General features: G+C 36.3%; 1 protein-coding gene across 1 annotated transcript; it reads left to right on the forward strand.

The window, feature by feature from the left end:
* Nucleotides 1-13,760: 13,760 nt before the first annotated feature.
* On the forward strand, nucleotides 13,761-20,568 carry LOC148206014 (uncharacterized). The gene is made up of 2 exons (XM_088106199.1): nucleotides 13,761-14,399; nucleotides 20,500-20,568. Exons 1-2 carry the CDS (start codon nucleotides 13,761-13,763, stop codon nucleotides 20,566-20,568), a joined length of 708 nt encoding a protein of 235 aa, XP_087962325.1.
* The last annotated feature ends 1,576 nt before the right edge of the window (nucleotides 20,569-22,144 follow it).

Raw genomic sequence — 22,144 nt, forward strand, 5'->3', positions numbered from 1 at the left:
ACTTTTCTTGAATTGCACGGTAAAAGATTTTCAATGCAGCAGAAACTTAATCAAATAAGTACAGAAAGTAATTGATTGAATAAAAGAGAGTAGGGATCAGAAACTTCAAACACTGAGTTTTTATACTGGTTTGGCCAAGCTTACATCCAGTGTCCTTCCAACCATAGGAAGCCAGTGCACTATAAAGATCAAGTTGTTGATCACCACGTAGTAACACCCAAGTATGCAAATTTAATCTGATCACGTAGTAACACCCAAGTATGCAAATTTGATCAGTCTTTGAAACACAGCAGTCTTGCTCTTCAAGAAATCACAAGTTGTTGATCACCACAGTCAATCTTTTTTCTTGGAGCTTTTCCTCTCTTTCTGTAAGATCACACTTTCTTTAAATGATATGAAAAATGTTAGAATCACCAAAAGTTCTTACAGAATTCAAATTTGCGTCAATTTATAGTATAACACATATCAGACGCATTTTAATCGATTGAGCTACTAACGTAATCAAATATACCAATCAGTTATAACATAATTAGCAGGAGTAAAACAAATAATTGAATGTACAATTAATGCAATCGACTATCATTTAATGCTTGGTCAACATATTTAAAAATATGACCGTTATGTTAGTTGTTACCAATATTTAACAGATTTTCAAAACATCAACTAACTTATTCGAATACATAGTGCATGCATTTGATTAAGTGAAATCTTTTTGCACAGTTTTGAAAACTTTTCTCTTTGAAAAAACTCACACCACGCTTCAAAAGAGTTTGTGCAAACACACGAGTTTCAATCAATTCACCCCATAATGTAATCGACTTAAAACTAATATTTTGCCACACATTTAAAGTTCAAACATAATGCTTGTGATTTTTCTTTTCCCGAAAACATATGTCATACATACACATATAAAATCACATATTTCACACAGTGATATGCAATGAACAACACAAACATAACTCAAACATGTTCTCATATTTGCTTTAACAGATTTAACACATTAAAGAAAAGCATATGACATGTAAACATAGAACATGTAACACAGAATATACATGTGTTATTAATTATGTGTTGTCATCATCAAAAACTCAGATATCACTGAGATTGTGGGTTAAGCTAAACATGTGCTCACCCTATCAGCAATCTCGACACTAATAGTGAAGTGTGTTAAGGACTGAACGATTCAAAGCAAGCTAGCTAATGAAGACGAAAATGGAAAAATAAACACGCATAAGCCGAACGGTCTCTAACAGTGAAGTTATAGACCGAACGGTATAGGATAACAAGCGAATTAAAATGAGGGTGGAAAACTGGATGAGTTAATAGAGAAGAAAACCGAATGCATACATCAACAACGAACAAGAACAAAGTCGAATGGTCTATAGTAAGGTTTGTGACCGAACAGTATTTAAGCATGCATACATTCAAGCTAATGGGAATGAGACTGGGAAACTAAACTAGTGAATAAAGAAACTAGCCAAACAATAGTCAAAGGACAGATATGAACAGACCGAACAGTCCTACACAGGAGTATATGACCGAATGATATTAAAATGCAGAAACTCAGAAAACGTTGCATAATGCAGAAACGAGATGCAGACCAAAAAAGGCAAATCCAGACGCGAACAAAAAACACTAACGAACTCAAAATGGCAAACTATATTTCACGCACAACAAGGAGAACCAAAATGAAATTCGGAAATGTAAATGGAAAGATTAAAACAAAACAAAACAAGCACAATAGGAGAAATAACAATCAGAAAACGAAAATGGATTGAGAACATTAGACAAAAAACGTAAATGGAGGAGCTGGAATTAAAATGAAACCATGAAACGAAATTGAAAATGCATTTGAAAACATAAATGATTCATTACAAAGAAAGGTAAAGAGAACAAAACCTAACACCCCGAAGGGGGGAAGAAGAAGAACCCAATGCTCCCCAAAACCCTAAGAACGTGAAAAAAATGAGGGAGAGCAGCAGGAGAAATCTGCTTTTAGGGTTTTATATAACCTAAAAGACCAAAATGCCCTTCTAATGGGTTGTCTTACAAAATGACCTAAAATTGGGCCTAAAGTCCTAAAGTTTGATCCAATGGCATTGTAAAACGAATTTAAACAATACTATTGACGTGGCCACCTCTTGAAGTCCCAGAATATGCTTCCAACACTGTCCTATTTCCTTTCTCTGATCACTTCACATGACTGCTCGGTGATTAACGGCTCAGACTGTTCGGTTCAGCAATGTTCTGTAGGTTCATGAACTGGTGTGCGGTGCAGTCTTTACAAGACCGTTCAGTTCTGTAGTGCTCGGCCATTTGGTGCAGGCTTTACAAGGTCGTTCGGTCTAGTCACTCACAGACCGTTCGGTGCACACCTACTATAACCGTTCGGTTCTGTGCAATAGGTTCAAACCCTTTCTCTACCTTTCAAATAGTGATTATCCTGCAAATAATAATTCGAATAACTAGGTCCAAATATTTCAAATTAATTAAAATAAGAATTAACAGTCTAATTAAGTCCAAATAGGGAAAATGAGACAATAATGGAGAATTAAACACAATTCACTAACACAATTAAGAGCTGAAAACTAAGTGAATAATGTAAAATATTGATTCATCAGTAGCTCATTTTCCAATTCTAGACGACTCATTGCACGTGCCAAATGATTTTGGTGAATTCAACAAGATCGTAGCATATCGCTCCTTCATGCGTAATCCTCAACAACCTCTACCCAATCGGAAATATTATCTAGTTGGAAGTCTCAGAATGGAGGAAAGGTTGCTTCATTATCTTATAGTGTGGCTATTATGTACAAGAGGTTCCAACTTGGCCCGATGCTTCGAAACAGATCTGATGCTTATGTCGGCCATCACTCAAAACTTGAAAATCAGTTCGCAAGTCTCATCTCAGATACTATAGTTAGAGCAAAGCGGTATGATAGAGGTCAACTTCCATACCCACTCTTTATATCTTTGATCTGTGTCTATAAAGGAGTTGATGTTATGGGAGAGATTTCTCACCGTCTTACCAACTCATCAAATTGAGGAACCCGCCTTGCACCAAATGGGATTTGTTAGACAAGGAAATGTATATGTCCATGCCGAGGGTGGTGATGAAAAGGCTCATGAAGAAGTAGATGAAGAAGATGAAGATATTCGAATGTCGGATCCAACAAATGTTGCAGGACCATCTCAACATCAACAAGAATATAATCTAGAAAGTTTATCTAGACAAATTGAAGCGATGGCTTCTATGCAACAAACTAGGTAGATGAAATGATGACCTATCAGACTCTTCGCTATGATGAAATTGTTAATGAATCGGCAAGTGTACCGAATCATATCAAGTAATAATAAATGGTAAGACCAAGTATCGTTTCCCAAGAGACTCGTGTTACTAAACAATTATATAATCACTTAACTAATTAAGACTCAAGAACAATTTATTTGAATGAGATTTAATTACGGTAAAAATAAACATAATAACTTGAATGTAAAATTGATCTATTGAGGCTAAACTAAGAATGAATGAATGGTATTGAGATGATATGAGATGATGATGTTGTTGGGGTTAGATTTCACCTACATCACTTTCATGCATATTAAAACTCATCCTCTTCATTGGAATGTTAATGTCACTTACGAAATTGCTTTGAACCCGATCCCTCGGCATAAAAAGCCTAGCCTTAATTATTAGACCTCAATCGCTTGAATCCCTAATAACCAATTGCATTAAGAAAAGAAGTTTAAGACAACCAAACGTCCTATCCCTATCCCTAGGCAATATTCCCTTTGGGTGAAATCCTCCAGATCATGATTCATAAGATATTTCCCAATACTCAAATAAATCAAACATGAAGTCATAAATGGCCAAAACAAGACAAGCGTTATGAATAGGAGAAAATCACTAACATTCAATGAAAGAAGCATAAATTATTTAAAACATGTTCAAATACATGAAAGTTTAGAGGTTACATCATCCCCAACAACAAATGAGTTTAGCTCTCCATTCTCATGGAGAACCTTGGTGTACAATCGAAGAATGAAATTGAGATGGAAACCTTAGAAAGAGAGAAGGAAAGCTCCCGCATGCCCAATCTTCCTCCAAAGGGTAGGAAATTGTGTTTTTGTGCTTCAACCGTCAAAATATATGAACCCTAATGTGTAGAGGCCTTTAAATAGATCAAAAATTCGTCATGGGCCAGCTTCACCAGCGCTCAGCGCCCCAACTAAGGGCAAGTAGGCGCAACTGCGAGGAGACTGGTGCTGAGAGCCCTGGTTGAGGGAAACCAAGCATCCTGCGATGCAGCAGATTTGTCTCCCTTGCTCCATAAGTAAAAACTCTTATGCATCTCACACCTGGCACTATACTTAGCAATGAGCAAAACATTCTTCCTTCTCCTATTGCGTCACACAGGAGAAAAGATGTAACACTCGAACCTTTCCTCTTCCACTACCTCACACAAGCGAAGAAAACTCATTTCCACTACCTCACATAGGCAAAAGAGATAACCACTAGTACAAATATTGCGTACAACGTCGAATATTTTGGGCTTTTAACGGCAAAATCGCGAACGACGTCATATCAGGAGACGTTAAATTGACGTCGAATTTAAAAAATTTGACATTAAATGAACGTTGAATTTTCTCAATATACGACATTAACATTAATGTCGAATTTTGTCAATATTCAACGTTAATCATTTTTTTTAATTAATATTGATCCTTTTTTACAACTCTAAGAAACCTCGAGATCAGAAAGATAACAAATTTCAGTTTTTGGTATTTTATAAAGCATGAACTATGAACGTGTAGTGTAGTATCAACAACAAACAATAATAACCAACAACAAACAAGTTCAATCAAACAACAACAAAGAAGTTCAACCAAACAACAACAACAAACAAGTTCAACAAAAAAAAAACAAACAAGTTCAACACATAAGTTCTTCAAAACGAAAGCAAAAACTAACCTTCAAAAGGTGGGTTCATCAGAATAAAGTTTCGTCACTAGTGAGAGAGAAAGTAGAATGCGCCTATGAAGGACTAGAGCACGAAAATAATTGGTTAAAACAAACAAAAATCATACATAAAGTAGTTAATTAACATGCATTTGTATCAAGTGAAAGAAAGATTACATGTGATGCTCGTAAAACTTCGTTCGAGAAAAGTTTGAGAAGAGAAGAGGGTATCGCGCGCTAAGATAAAGTGAATGAATTTTCAATCTCCCGCTCAAATTTTTATTGAATTCACTAACCTTTTGACGTCGAATTTAAAGGGCATTCGATGTTTTATATCCTTTTACGTTGAATTACAATTCTAAACGACATTTAATAATTGCATTTATTTACAAAAATGTCACCGTTCATTTTTAACATTCGCTATTTAGTGGTTGGACGTTGAATGCGTGACGTTATACGCTGTTTTTGTACTAGTGAACCTTGACTTTACAAGGTACGAAAAGAAGACATAATAACCAAACTTGCCTCCCAACACCAATTGGATAGACAAGCAAACACATTATCATGCCGCCTAGCGATAACCAGATCAACACAATAACAAACACACTCACCTCCCAACGACAATTGGACCGACGAGTCATCACACCATCAAGCAGTTCAACAACCAACAAGCAACACAATCATGTCCTAGCATAACATAGGAAATTGGCTTTAACAGCTTATACAACCACACACTCAAAATTCATCACCAACCAATACAAGTTTGCACATCACCCACACCTTCAAGGACAATTATAACTTAACAAAAATAGCATAAGTAATTTAGTCCAAACACCATAAGTCTCGGCCAAAACCAGCAACCACGCATCTACCTTAACACCTAACGCACCAGTCATTAACATCTTAATTAAGAGAAAAATTCAACAACACAGACAACTGGTTAAAATTCTGAAAAACAAGTTACACCATAAAAAAAATCCAACCATCATTACTTAAACCAACCAAAATATATCACAATATTTACCAAAAATCAATAATTATTCCAACTGTTAGACTAACTAATTTAGCACATCAAAACATGTCCAAAATAGCCGCTAAAATCACTGCACCAAAGACCAATTTCCATCACCAAATAGAAAGCATAACACCAAAAATTTATGCACGTACTGCACTAAAACAAAACTCCAGCAACAAATCACATTAGCACTTCATACAATGTTTCCCAAAATTAAAAAATGCATTAAGGGTTAATTTCTATGGTCATTTTAAAAGTTTTCTAGCAACTTAATCATGATAAAAAATCATCCAAACTACACTAAAATTTTAACCAAATAAGGCATCAGTTTTCACACAAAAATTATAGCGTTGACCCCATTTTTAATCATAAAAAAAATCTCTACACCAAGATTATTAATCCATAAAAAAATTTCTAGACTAATCCATTATCTAGAAAACCATCCCACAAAAGTAATATTTCAGAAGTAGATTTCACGAAATAACTAGAAAACACTAGAAGGGGGTTGAATAGTGTTGGGGAAAACTTTTTGTCAAAAGACGTTTAATAACCTTGGAGATGGATAGACGCTCTACAGAGGTTGGTAAACGCTTGATTTGTAAAGCACTGTTTAAATCACACATTCAGAGATAAAGTGTTTTTCAAAGCGTTTTAGCAAAGCTATTGCAATATTTTAACATTAACTACTCTTTAAGAAAATGGCGTCTGATGAGAAGAGCGTTTATCAATGGTTATTTTTGCACGCAACTAAAATGTTTGTAAATAATATGTTTTGTAAAGATAAAACAATAAGCACACAATTGTTTTATACTAGTTGTCTCAATCTGAGCTATGTCCAGTTCTTCTCTAAAACCTCTTAGAGGGTTCCACTATAATCTCAACAAGATTACAACTGAGTATTAGCACCACTCCTACTATATTTAGTCACTCCTGGAAACATTTGTTACGTTGACTAGTTAAGTATTCTAAATCACTTCTAGTAACCTTAGCCAATCTTGATAACACTCGTTACACTGACTAGTCTGAGTTTCACATATTTCACGTTTCCACTAGACAATCCTGATATCTACTTGATATGCTTCCTAGTTGAGTTTTACACGCTCCTGGTTTCCACTAAAAATTCTTGGTAACACTTAATTGAGTAGGCATTTAACTCAACTGAGTTAATCACCAAGTGTTTTAATTCTCTTTAGAAATACAATCAATCAGATTGTTTACAAGTCTTAGACGATAACTTTCACAAAGAGGATGCGTTTACAATACAAATAAATCTAATGGACCTTGTAGGATTTTCTCTCTTCTTACAAATGTAAGCTTATGACTTTGTGAAGCTTGAAAGTATATTCTCATCATTTGTGTTCTTGCACAAGTATGAGCTTTTCTTGTATATTTTTCGATGTTTGTGTGTTTATCCTTCTTCTTCTTCTTTGCAAGGATTGTTCTATTTATAGGCTTCATGAAAAAGATTTGTCAGACAATGCTCATCTTTAAACTTCAGATCTTCGTAACTTTTTTGTAGGTAGCAGCCATAGGTTGAAGTCAACATGTCGGAGCACACATTGTTTGCAATACTATACTTAAAGTAGGTTGTACGATTTCCTCAACATGACTTTTGATGTAAAGAACATTCCATGAATATCTTATTTGTTTCTAACATCCACTTCTGACTTGTTCATGATGGAGCAAGTGGAAACTTGTAATAGGCATCTGCACAAAGTAGAGTAGAAATGCAATGTGATAGATATATCCTTTTTGTTATTACTTTTGTTGTTTTAAACATTGTGCATTTAATGTTTTGCATTGCATGTTCAAAACAAATTTATATATCATTTAAGCACTTTTGACAAGATACCAAGTATTGATTCATAAGGATTTTATTGTTGGATAACAATAACATCTTATATTAAGGTATCGTTTAGTCTTTACCGCACATTTACTTAACAATGCTTCATTTGGTAATCTTTGTTTAGTATAAGAGCACGTTTAGGAAAGTGTTTTTCAACATATTTTTTTTGGAGCGTTGTTTACAGCTTTAATGTGTTTACCAAAAACATTATGTAACACATGTTGCATTGTTTGGTAAGATAGAGAAGGAGTGTGTTTAACAAATATATCTTTTAATGATGCATTTATTGTTATGATAACGTGTTTACTAAAATATCATTTGATAGCGCGTTTCCTAAAGCATCATTTGATAATGCATTTATCGAATTACATGCATTGACCTTCTTATAGTAATACATTGTTTAATAGTTTATTAATAGTATAGTTTGGTCCTAGTGCGTTTATTGAAACTTTTTCTTTATTCATTCAGATGTTGTAATGCTTGTTTCATACGATGTATTTCATTCAACGATATTATTTTACAGGGATTATACTTTGTAAAATACTCATTTCATTTATCATTGTTTGCTAAACTTCAAAAGATGAAAGTGTTAGATGGTCCTGTCTTATAGGTAATCTTGTCTTAACATTCCATGCGTCAAATTTTTCTAAATTCTTGTGTTAACTTTTAAGAAATTTTTCAGTAGTTTATTCATGTTAAAAGTGGCTACAGTTGCACTGAAAAATCCATTTTTTAGACAACACCACTACACTTAATTATACCCAAAAGATATCCCTCCACAACCAAGACAATGCTAGACACTGGCTCCAAATAAAACATGCACCAAGTTTCCCAATTTTTCCAAAGAAAAGCAAGGCATCAAGAGATAAAAGGCCACTACATTACACTTTATTCATGCGCTGGAATTTACAAGGACATGTGTGGAAACTATAAAGGAATGTCACCTATATCATGCACCGCATGGCCAAAAGCAAGTAATTGAAGAGAACAAGGAAAAGGTTGCACTATATATTGTAACGATATGGTATAAATAAAAAACCACAACTGCATGGCATGGCATAACAATTCAAGATTGCCTAAAAAACAATCTGCACCATTTTTCTTAAAGCCATAATGGTTATACCGCAAAAGAATGGAAGAAGCCAAAGAAAAAAGCCATATTGTTGCACTGAAAGAAAAATTAAAGCATGATGAATGGTTTATTCATTTGCAAACTTCACCACATAAAAACATCAAGCAAGGTAAGTGAAATACAACTGAAAGTGCACCATTTTTAAAACATTTGAAAATATTTAAATTAGAGAGGAAACCAAAAGATGGCAAAAACTGCACATTCAAAAGAATCGAAAAGATACTTTCATACCAGAAAAATAATTCACATTCCAACACACATGATCATGCATCAAACTTCATAGAAGGAAGAACAAAGTTAACACCCCTTACCTCTCTTCCGAAAATGTGACTAAAGAAATAATAATACACTTAATCTCTAGCCAAAGTTCGAATCTCATGATCACCAACCCAAACAAGGAGCTATAATTATATGTGCTACACTTCAATTATGTTAAACATAATAATTCTTATTATAATAAACCTACTAAACGTTCAAGACCACACTTTCCATGCATTCATTTTTCTTGGGTCTTACATAATACATGTTAGGGATTAATTCTAGCTTTTTGTGTCATAAAGTTTACATTTTTTTTCTCAAGTAGAATCACGGAGAAAAATAAAGGAGAACATCATCAAATGGTCAATCAATAAGCAAACAAGTTATTGAAAACACCACTAGTAAAAAATTCGCTTTTTAACTCGTCGATTAGGCTTCGGTTTATAGAAAACCGAAGCCTATCAAAATGCGGTGGCATTGTTGTAATTAAGCCGAACTTATACGCATCGGTTCCCATTGACTCGAGGCATAAATGTGCTATGACTTCGGTTAAGAAGACACCCGAAGCCTAAAATGTACACCTGTCCACTTCCAGCAACAGCTTTTTGGCTGTCACCATCATTAAAAGGAGATACTGCCTCGGTTTGTCCTTTAACCGGTGCCATATCAGGATATTACCTCGGATTTAAAATAACCGAGGTAGCTCTTCTTAAGTTTCTGAACTTAACCTACTGACTCTTCATTTGCGTCGCCCAACAACTTCTTCTTCATCGCGCTCTCCCCTTCTTCCTCTGCAGTTTCGTCCACCACTGCCACTCCTTGCGTCGTTGCGCCGCCCCTGTGCTGCCAGTGCTTGTGCCTGCCTCGCCGTGCCGCCCCTGTGCTGCCAATGCTCGTGCCTGCCGCGCCGCCACCTCTACACTCGTCACCTCCGTTTCTGTTCATGCCCGCGCCTCCTCCTTGCGTCGTCACGCCATTGGTGCCCCGCCGCTGCCTCCGCCACTACTGCCTCCGCTGCTGCTGCCTCCATCGCTGCTGCCTCCACCGCTGCTTCAATCTTGTTGCCTTCATTCTTCCACGGTGGAGGCTCCGTCCTCAAAGTCGCCACCAAAAAAGTCAAGCTTCCCCCTTTTCACTGCGATTCTAGGGTTTAGCTTGATTTTGCAGGTTGAAAATTGCTGATGAGGATGAACGGAGGATGAACAGGGTTGCGCGAAGTGAGGTTGGGGGATTTGCGATCTGTGTGGACGCTGACGGTGGCTACGTTGGTGGTGGTGCGATCTGCTGGTTGCCTTTCTGATTGCAGGTTGTGCGAAGGAGAGAGAGAGCTCTCGCGGTGGTTCTGTGGTGGCCGGTAAAGGTGGTCCGATGAATGGAGTGTTGAAGATTGGTGGAGTCGCGGCGGCGTCCTGGTTCTTCGGTGGTTCTGTGGTGGTCCGGCAATGGTTGCCTTTTTGGTTCCCTCCTTTCTTATATGTTGTCATGATATTGTGCGACAGTCGCGGCGGCGTGCTAGTTCTCTTGCTTGGTTTCTATTTCTTGTAGGTTGCCATGGATAATGGCGTGATTTTGGAGAACGTCGTTGGAGAAGAAGACTTCACTGTGAAAATGGAGAATGTCGGTGGTTCTGTCGTGGTCCGGTAAAGGTGGCACAGTTGTTGGGTGGTGGTCCGATGTGAGAATGGAATGTTGAAGATTGGTGGGGACCTTTCGCGAGAGTGAAAATGCCACAAAGTGCTACCTTCTCTTACCCACTAGGAGAACCCGAACAGTGTGAGAAACAACTTTTCACAGACAATAGCAAAAAAAAATAACCACCCTATTACCTCGGTTCAGAAGGAACCAAAAGTCCTTAAAAAAAAACCTATTGTTTCGGTTACTGTGAACCGAGGCCAAAAGCTCACCCCTTTATGCCTCGATTGTGAACCGAGGCCAAAAACTCACCCCTTTTTACCTCGCCTGTCTATGGGCGAAAATAACCGTTGTCGTTTCCCTTGACTGCACATTACTTCAAGGAGGTCACTTATATCACATGGTTCGCCAACACAGTGATGGTAAAACATCTAACAACAATGGGAGAAAACTAATTACACTTATTTAAATAAAGAAACATGTATCATTTGTCAAGTAAAGATTGACTCGTAGGTAACACAAGTATGCGTTTCTCAACTTTCTATATGCATATTCATGATACATTTTTATTACATTGCATCTGCTAGATAAAAAAACGGACAAGAATCATGATTGGCAAGTCCTTGCAAAATGTCATTCTCAACACTTCAAAATAATCTTCTTAAATGTATGCCAACACATGTGTTAAAACAAAACAAAAAATTCTCAACATTTGAAAATATCTTCTTAAATGTACGCTAACACATGTGTCAACTAAAAAAATGTTTTTAATATGGGAGGTAATAAATTCTTCAACTTTATGATCAGTTGTCGAAAAATAAAAGTTACTTTCGATTAGCGTAATGTTATCCTTGATGAAGTATAAGTGAATTAAAAAAAGTTTAACATCTCATAAGACAAATTATAAAAAGTGTTTATATTATATAAGAGTGAAAATATAAAAGTAATCAAAATAAATTTAAAGATATATTTAAAATTAGTTATGATTATTGTTATTATAAAAAAATAAATTACCTTTACTTATGATAGATTCGGTGATTTGGATTTTATGTTTTTAATATAAGATTCTAACCTCATTTCAACTATAGTACACACAAAAACTCACTAGTGCAGAAAAGGCTTTTAACGTCACCCTTTAGATGTCTGACTCCCAAATATCCAACGTAAAAAATAACCAGTGACCCTTCTCTAAATAAGTTAATGTTGTAGACGTCCGACCAGGCTGGTCCCCGACGTTTGATGTCTCTATAGACGTTTGAGTCCCTAGGTCAGACACCTAATGACCTGACAGGTAAGATAAAAGTTGCCCTGATCCATTGCTTTACACATTTGGGCCCCTATGTCGGACGTCTGAGGTCCATATAGACATCGGAACCCCAATGTCGAACGCCTAATGACCTGACAGGTAGCTGAAAAGTTGCCCTGATCCATTGCTTTAGACGTCCGGGCCCCCATGTCGGACGTCTGAGGTACCTATAGACGTCCGGGCCCCCATGTCGGACGTCTGATTACCTGGTAGGTAGGTGAAAAGTTGCCCCTTTCCATTGCTTTAGACGTCCGGGCCCCTATGTCGGACGTCTAATGTTCCTATAGACGTTTGGGCCCCATATATCGAACGTCTATAGCCTCCGCCCAAATTAAATTTTAAATAAATATAGACGTCCGGCCCCATATGTCGGACGTCTGATGTCTCTATAGACGTCCTATGGGAGACGACCCCGACGTCAAAGGTGTTTTATTACACTTTGCACGAACTCGGGATAGTGATGCGCACTGTTCATCGTCTTTCTCCTCGCGTTTTCTCTCTCGGGTTTGGATTTTCAGGTATGTTTTTCGTCTTTTGGACCATTTAAACTTACTTTTACTCCGATTAAATTAGTCTTTGATGAATTATCTTCCATTTGAACCGATTAAAATGAGTTTTCATTGTGTTTTGGTGCAGTTTTGCTCGTTTCCTTCGGCGGCGATTTCTTGCGTTTCGGGCAGCGTTTTTTTGTGTTTTCCACTCCTTCAATTCCTCCACTACGTTTGTTATCGGATAAGAAGGTTAGCATTCTTGTTTAAAAGTTTTTCTCTATGCATGTTATTGGTTTGTCGGTATGCATGTTTTTGGCATTTGGATACGCATGTTATTAACTTTCGAATATGCATGTTATTAACTTTCGAATTTGCATGTTGCTGGCTTTTGGATTTGCATGTTGTTGGCTTTTGGATATATACATGTTATTGACTTTTGTGTATGCATGTTATTTGCTTTTTAATATGCATGTGATAAAGTTTTGTTGTGTTGTTATGATTGGTATGTTAGATTATTAGTATCTAATTGAGTGAAACTTAATTCCCGTTTGAAATTTAACACAAACGATTAATCATTTAAACGTTTGTGTTAAATTTTGAATTGTCCGATTGGACAGTTTGGGAAAATTATTTTTCATAATTTTCTATATCATGTACGTTGGAGTTTATGGATAAGATTGATAAAATTTTGGTTCAGTATTTGTATTGTTCTCCGGATGCATATTTAATTGTGGTCATCCTTGACTACTCTCATTTCGTGTATATCGGAGACCAATGCAAAATGCTGCCGAAATCTTATCAAATTTATGATGTAAACTTCTTTGCATGTGTCTTAGCAAATTATGAAAAATAATTTTTCTGAATGGGTAGGGCCTAACCTTGTGAGAGTTAAAAAATTAAAGCTGATGAAGTATATTACGAACATAGTATGGATCGAAGCTGGATGAATGAACATCGCATCAGTGAAGAATATGAGAAGGGTGTTTCAGAGTTCTTGCAATATCTTGAACAAAATGCTAAGTTTGTGAACGAGACATATTTTTGTCTTTGTGTTCGTTGTCTTAATCAAACACTCCCAAACTTAGAAAATATGTGTGACCATCTATACATGTTCGGCATAATGAGAACTTATACCGTTTGGACTTGGCATGGAGAAGTACTGGACCAGCCTACCACGTCACGAGGAACATATTATGTGGAAGAATGGATGAGTGATCATTTAGCGGACATGATGTGTGATGTTGATGAAGATAATTTTGGAAGAGCTAATTTGTATGATTCTCTTAAACATGATTCAGAGAAACCGTTGTTTCCAGGATGCCCCAACTTTATACGTCTGTCTGCAACTTTGAAGTTTTTTAGTGTAAAAGCAAGGAATGGATGGACTGATAAAAGTTTCACAAAGTTGTTGGAGTTGTTGAAGGAGATGCTTCCAGAAAATAATACTCTACCCATTCGTCATTACGAGGCCAAGAAAATATTATGTCCAATGGGACTCGAATATCAAAAGATACATGCTTGTCCTAATGATTGTGTTTTGTACATAAAGGAGTTTGCTTCACTAAAGTCTTGTCCAACGTGTGGTTTATCCCGTTTTAAAAAGAAAAATGACAAAAACACTAGTGATGAAGGTAATGATGGTGCACCTACTAAGGTGATGTGGTATTTGCCTATAATACCTAGGTTTAAACGTATGTTCTCTGTTAAAGAAGATGCAAAGAACCTTAAATGGCACGCTATCGGAAGAAAGTGCGATAATATTCTTCGACACCTGTTAACACTTCGGCAAGTGTACCGAATCGTATCAAGTAATAATAAATGGTAAGACCAAGTATCGTTTCCCAAGAGACTCACGACACTAAACAGTTATGTGATTACTCAACTAATTAAGACTCTAAAGAACAAAATTTTGGGGGTTTTGAATGCAAATGCAATAAAAATAAACTTGAATACAAATTTGATCAGTTGAGGCTGAACACAAGGGTGGATGGATTATATTGAAAATATGACATGAATATGTTGTTGGGGTTTAGATTTCACCTAATCACTCTCATGCATATAAGAATTCATCTTCTTCATTAATGTTAATGCCACTTTCTAATTTACCTTAAACCCGATGTCTTGGTGAAGAAAGTCTACTCTTAATTACTAGATCACAATGTCTTGTATCCCAAGCAATTAATTATGTATTACATTCGCACAGAAGCTTAAAGGCAACCAACCCTCCTATCCCTATGTCTAGGTAATATTGCTTTTGGGAGAATTTCCCCAGTTCTAGATTTTCCCATATGTGTCCATATTGACAAAATCAATAATCATGCAATTGAACGAGTTAAACAAAGCATGCATAGAGCGTAGAGGGAAAACCCTAACAATTAATGAAGTAAAACATTTATAATATAAATCAATTCCATACATGAGAGTTTAAGAGGTTACATCTTTCCCAACAACAAATAAGGTTTAGTTCTCCATTATCATGGAGAAACTATATGAACAATGGAATGAAAGAATGAAAAAGATAGAAGAACCCTAGAAAGAGAAGAGGAGACTCCCGCATCCCCAAATCTACCCACAAGGGGTGAAAAGTGTATTTCTATGCTCAAGCCATCAAAAGATACAATTCCTAGGACGTGCAATTCCTTAAATAGAACTAAAAAATAACAGAAAACAGGTCTAAGTCCACGAAACTGGCACCAGCGCCCAAAACGGCCGCTCAGCGGTAACTGCGGCACTAAACTGCCGCTCAGCGCTACTTTTCTGCACTCTGGTTGACTTTTCTGTACTCTGGTTGACTTTTTTGCACTCTAGTTGACTTTTCCGCATTCTGGTTGACTTTTCTTCATTCCAACCATTCGGTACTTTAACTCTTCTTTCAAATCATTCCAATAGCCTACAAAATCTAGAGAATCTAGCACAAAACCATTAAATTCACCTTCAACTCTCTTATTCACAAAACTAAAGCAAAAACATGAGTTAAAGCAAGTTTCTAAGTCAGAAAGGGTGTTTTTAATATCAAAATTAAGTATAAAAATAACGGTTTTTCAACCGTTATCACAACCCAAAACTTGAAACTTTATTTGTCCTCAAGGAAAAGAAAACCTGGCTTAAATAACATAGTCAAACTACAATAGTCTAGCACACCAAAAAGCATTTTTATCTAGAACAAGTAAATCACTCATGTTTGCTCATCATAGAAAGATCAATCAAGATAGATGATGTCATAGCCAATAAAGCTTCAATTATGGCGCTAACATAATCAAGAAATACACAACAGATGAAACAACCTTATGAGTGATCAACAAGCAGACAAAATGTTACCCTATGTGTATGGAACTATTCCTCACCAAAGACACTGTTTCGCTCAAGCACTCAAAAGTGTTTCAAGCACTCAAAAGTGTATAGTGAGGTGACACTCTTACACTCTACTATTACAATGTCACATGAATCAACTTTGCCTTTCATTTAAACACATCAAACACATTCACAAACAAGTTATCATCACAAGGACTTTTCAAGGCTTGTATTGCGGCTGGGCTAAGAAGAAAATTGGTTTTTCTAGAAAACAAAATTCCTTCAGTTAAGAGAGTGCACAATTCATTTATTCACATTAACAATAATCTCTCTATCTCCTTTTATGTGAGAAACCAAATCTTCAACTTATTCCCAACTTTCCTTTCATTGAGCTCAACCTTTTATTTTTTTTCTTTTCTTTTCTTTTCTTTTTCTTTTGCTTTTTGCTTTTGCTCAATGCTCTTTGATAAATTTCACAAAGTTCTTTCTAGTTTCTCACCACCCCAAACTTGAACCATTCTCCATTACCACAAAACATACTCTACTTAACTCAAGGTAAGGATTTCAAAAAGGGTTTTTCCACTTTTCAAATTTAGGCTCAAGGTGCAAAGGTTAGAGAAAACATTAACCTTTATTGGGTTCACCTATAAACATTAGCTCTAAGGGAGAAGAAAACATGGCCTTGATCATATGTAACAAGCAAGAAAGTGGTTCAATCATAGAAAATTGGGCAAAATCAATCATGCTTCCAAAGTAATAGCATTCAATCAATCAAACACTCTAGAGTCCAATATCTCACGGGTTAACTCAAGTTCCATAATTTGATAAACATCCTACCCAGCATATTAATCACAATTGAAATCATGCATCTGTTTCTAACAATACTATGACCAACCACCATCTATGCTTAAAAAGCCTCAACAATCAATAACTCAATATGCATCATAGAACAATAGAACAAACACAAGAGTATTACTCATCACAAACAACAGTTTATCACATCATACCAAACCATTGTACACAACTCATTAAACCAAGTACATAAGCAAAAATAAAAATAAAACAAAATTCAAATAAAGCAAAAACATTAAAATTCTGATCCAGTAGCATCCATTAGTAGATGCTGTCAGTAACATCCATCAGTAGATGCTCTCAGAAGCATCCATCAGTAGATGCTCTCTCATCTGAATCTTCCTGCATCTATTAGTAGATGTGAATCCTTCTCATCAGCATCCATCAGTAGATGTTAATCTTTCTCATCTTCATCGGCATCCACCAGAAGACGCCTTCAGTAGCATCCATTAGTAGACACTTAATCACATAGCATCCATCACCCTCATCATAGTAGCATCCATCAGTAGATGTTGTCATCTGAGTCCTCCTAGCATCCCTCAGTAGATGTTGTCCAACATCCATCTATAGATGTTGTAATTCCTGCAAAGCAAATTCAAATCCAAAAGAAAAAGTCAGAAATTGGGTTGCCTCCCAATAAGCGCTTGTTTAACGTCACGAGCCTGACACCATTAAGCACAATCTGCATCTATGATATTGGTGTTCCTTTTGCTTTCATCACACCAACTTATCTACATCTCCTTGTTCACCATCTTTACCCTCCTTGAATAAGGAGCCTCAATCTCAATAACTTCATTCTCTTTGATATTTTTAACCACTTCATGCACAAAACTTGGTGAACATGACACTTGAAGGATGGCGCTCAGCGCCCTACGACCTTCTTCGACCTTCTTCTCTTGATGATCTTGTGCTCCTAGTACAAATTTTTGAATTTTATCCTGCAAACACTAAAGAACACTACACTAGAGCACCCAATTAGCACAAACAGATAGAAAAGATAAAAAGATAAAAAAGTGAAAAGATAAAAAGATGAAAAAAATAAAAATAAAAATAAAAAAGATAAAAAGATAAAAAGATGGAAAGATAAAAAGATGAAAAGATGAAAAGATGAAAAGATGAAAAGATGAAAAGATGAAAAGATGAAAAGATGAAAAGATGAAAAGATGAAAAGATGAAAAGATGAAAAGATGAAAAGATAAAAAGATAAAAAGATAAAAAGATAAAAAGATAAAAAGATAAAAAGAAAAGATAAAGTCTAATCGGTTAAGAATCACACAAATAGAATAGTTATACCACGAGTCCCCGGCAACGGCGCTAAAAACTTGTTAACACTTCGGCAAGTATACCGAATCGTATCAAGTAATAATAAATGGTAAGACCAAGTATCATTTCCCAAGAGACTCACGGCACTAAACAATTATGTGATTACTCAACTAATTAAGACTCTAAAGAACAAATTTTGGGGGTTTTGAATGCAAATGCAATAAAAATAAACATGAATGAAAATTTCATCAGTTGAGGCTAAACACAAGGGTGGATGGATGATATTGAAAAACCCTAACAATTAATGAAGTAAAACATTTATAATATAATCAATTCCATACATGAGAGTTTAAGAGGTTACATCTTTCCCAACAACAAATAACGTTTAGTTCCCCATTATCATGGAGAAACTATATGAACAATGGAATGAAAGAATGAAAGAGATAGAAAAACCCTAGAAAGAGAAGAGGAGACTCCTGCATCCCCAAATCTACCCCCAAGGGGTGAAAAGTGTGTTTCTGTGCTCAAGCCATCAAAAGACACAATCCCTAGGACGTGCAAGTCCTTAAATAGAACTAAAAAATAGCAGAAAACAGGTCCAAACCCATGAAACTGGCGCTCAGCGCCCAAAAGGCCGCTCAGCGGTAACTGCGGCACTAAACTGGCGCTCAGCCCAGACTGGCGCTCAATGCTACTTTTTTGCACTCTTGTTGACTTTTCTGCACTCTGGTTGATTGTTCTGCATTCTAGTTGACTTTTCTGAATTCCAACCATTCGGTACTTTAACTCTTCTTTCAAATCATTCCAATAGCCTACAAAATCAAGGGAATCTAGCACAAAACCATTAAATTCACATTCAACTCTCTTATTCACAAAACTAAAGCAAAAACATGAGTTAAAGCAAGTTTCTAAGTCAGAAAGGGTGTTTTTAATATCAAATTTAAGTATAAAAATAACGATTTTTCAACCGTTATCAACACCCAACTGATTCACCACAATGGAAGAAGATTGATGAAACATTTCCAGAATTTGGTGCAGATCCAAGACACTTAAGACTTGCACTTGCAACTGATGGTATGAATCCTTATGGGAACTTAAGTAGCAAACACAGTTCATAACCAGTTATGTTGATGATATAAAATCTTTCTCCATTGTTGTGCATGAAGAGAAAATATGTGATGTGCTCCATGATGATATCGGGTCGTAGACAACCTGGAAATGACATTGATGTTTACTTCAAACCTTTAATTGATGATTTGAAAATGTTGTGGGAAGAAGGGGTCAAAGTGTTCGATTCTAATGTTCAAGAAACTTTTCGTTTGTGTGCAATGTTGTTTTGTACTATAAATGATTTCCCAGCATATGAAAACTTAAGCGGTTATAGTGTAAAAGGTCATTTTGCATGTCCCATTTGTGAAGAAAACACTAGTTACCTTCAGCTGAAGCATGGTCAAAAGACAGTATATACAAGACATCGAAAATTCCTTCCTTGTAATCACCCTTATCGTAGATTGAAAAAAGCATTTAATGGATGTGCTAAGGATGAGGTTGTGTGCAGACCCCGCAATGGTGAAGAAGTGTACAACGAAGTCAAAAACATTGACATTGTCTTCGAAAAACATCATAAAAGTACCTTTGCGAAAAACATTTGGAAGAAACTATCAATATTTTTTAATCTTTCGTAGTGGTGTAAACTTGATGTTAGACATTGTATAGATGTCATGCACTGGAAAAAAATGTTTGTGACAGTGTCATCGGAACTTTATTAAACGTGAAAGGGAAGACAAAAGACGGAATAAAAGCACGACAATATTTGGCTAACATAGGAATCCGTTATGAGTTACATCCACAGTCAATTGGAAGACGCACCTATCTTCCCCTAGCATGTCACACTCTTTCTAAAAAAGAAAAACAAAGTTTTTGTAACTCTTTAAGAAGTGTGAAGGTTCCACAAGGTTATTCTTCAAATATTAGTAAGCTTGTTGCTATACAAGAGTTAAAGTTAGTTGGTTTAAAGTCTCACAATTGTCATGTATTGATGCAACAATTGTTACCAGTTGTTATTCGAGGCATATTACCTGCTTTTGTTAGAGGTATTCTGACATGTCGTAGTTTGTTCTTTAATGTCATTGGCAAGAAAGTTGTTAACCCTAGAGGTTTAGATCAATTGGAAAATGGAGGAATAAGAATACTGTGTGAATTGGAGATGTATTTTCCACCTTTTTTTGATATCATGGTTCATTTGATTATTCATCTAGTAAGAGAAATTCGAATATGTGGACCGGTTTTCTTAAGGTGGATGTACCCTATTGAAAGATACATGAAGATCTTAAAGGGATAAATCAGTGGTTTTGGAGGGAAAAAAAATGCACGACTATGATGATGAAGATTCTCTTGATATACTTGAGACAACATCTGTTGCATCAAGACCCATTGAAGACAAGGTCGATGACGTAGCCGATGACATCCACGTAATTCGTAGTGATCACAATGAATGGACCTGGGAGAAAACAATATCTTAATAGGTTGTGATATTTTTTTTAGTGACTTTAAATGTTGTCTTATTCGTCATATTTGATGTAGTACTAACCTTGTATATATTTTGAAGGTATGTCGACCTCAGGATCAGGACGTCGTCGATCTGTCACACAATTGCCAGAATTGACATCCCAACGCGTTGATGGACAAAGGAGACATGTTGACATTGACCCCAGATCAGGTGTGCCATCAAGGCCAAATGCTGATAGGTTTAGGAATTATCTGGGTGTGTTAGCAAAAACCCATGTGTCTATCCTTCTTAATTCTTTGGAGGACGTCCCAAAGGTCGACAAGAACCTTTTATGGCTAGATATTCAGGTATGTATACTTAAAAGAAATTTGATATACTTTTTTCTCTTATAGGTTTATGTCATTAACATGTTCTTTATTTTAAACAGCAAAATTATGAAATTCCAAACACTGCTCAGCTTAGAAAGAAAGTGTTGTCCCATGTAGCGACCAGATGGAGGGATTTCACTGACACGTGTATATGTCTTTGGAGGCAGACAACATGAGAGTCCATGGGAACACTACAATTTCACACAGGAGGAGTGGATGCAGTTTCATGCATCTAGAGAGTCTGTCAACTGGCAGGTTTGTCTCTTAACATCTACAAAGTCTACTGTTAATGCAATTTCTTATGATTTTACACTTATGAATATACATGGTTTCACAGGATAAAAGGTTAGCCGTTCAAGAAAGGTAAAGATTAAATGATGCACCACACGTGTTATCACGAGGTGGTTATGCAAAACTTGAGAAGAAGATGAGGAAGACTCGAGCGGAGGCCTTAGGACTTGAGTCCCTCGACCTAGCACCTACACCTGCTAGGTACGAGCTATGGAAGGCTGCTCGTACTAAATTTGATGGGAGAATGACATCTTCCTCAGCTATCTTGATCTCACAAAAAATTGTAAGTTTAAACCAAAGCATTGTTTAATTGTGTATTTATCATCGCATTTTCCTTCTTACAAAGTTTTTTTTATATGTAGGATGAGTTGGTTGAGCAGCAAACTCAAGGAACATTTGTTGGCCAAGGTAGGGACGACATTCTAACAACGGCCATTGGAAAGCCCGAGCACGCAGGACGTGTACGTGGAGTTCCTAGGACGATTGATCTTCGTGACTACTTTGGCCCTGCAAAAAAAACCACTCAATCCATGAGTCAGGAGGCATTGAGGAAGATGGATCTTCAGTGCGAGGAAAGGCTCAACGAAGGCATGAGATCAATGGAGCAACGATTCATAAAGCAACTACAAGAACAAAAAGAAATTCAAAGAGCGCTTGAAGAGAAGTTGCATTCCATGACGCAGCACTGTTCATGGTGTTCCCCTATTACCTCAGCACGTGCGTGTGACGATTGACGAGGTTCAGGATCCCCAGGCTCAAGTGCCTGTACCCACTTCAGAAATTCATTTTGTGGGGGAGGCCATAGGAACATTTATAGCCTGGCCTAGAGCATTGATCATGTCACACATTGCTACACCATAGGTATAATATTTTATTATTAGTCTTTGTATGTTAAATTTAAAAATATTTATTGATAACTTTGAAATTTTT

Source organism: Vigna umbellata, chromosome 1 (genome assembly GCF_029865625.1).
Source record: "Vigna umbellata cultivar VRB3 chromosome 1, Vumbellata_1.0, whole genome shotgun sequence".
NCBI lineage: Eukaryota > Viridiplantae > Streptophyta > Magnoliopsida > Fabales > Fabaceae > Vigna > Vigna umbellata.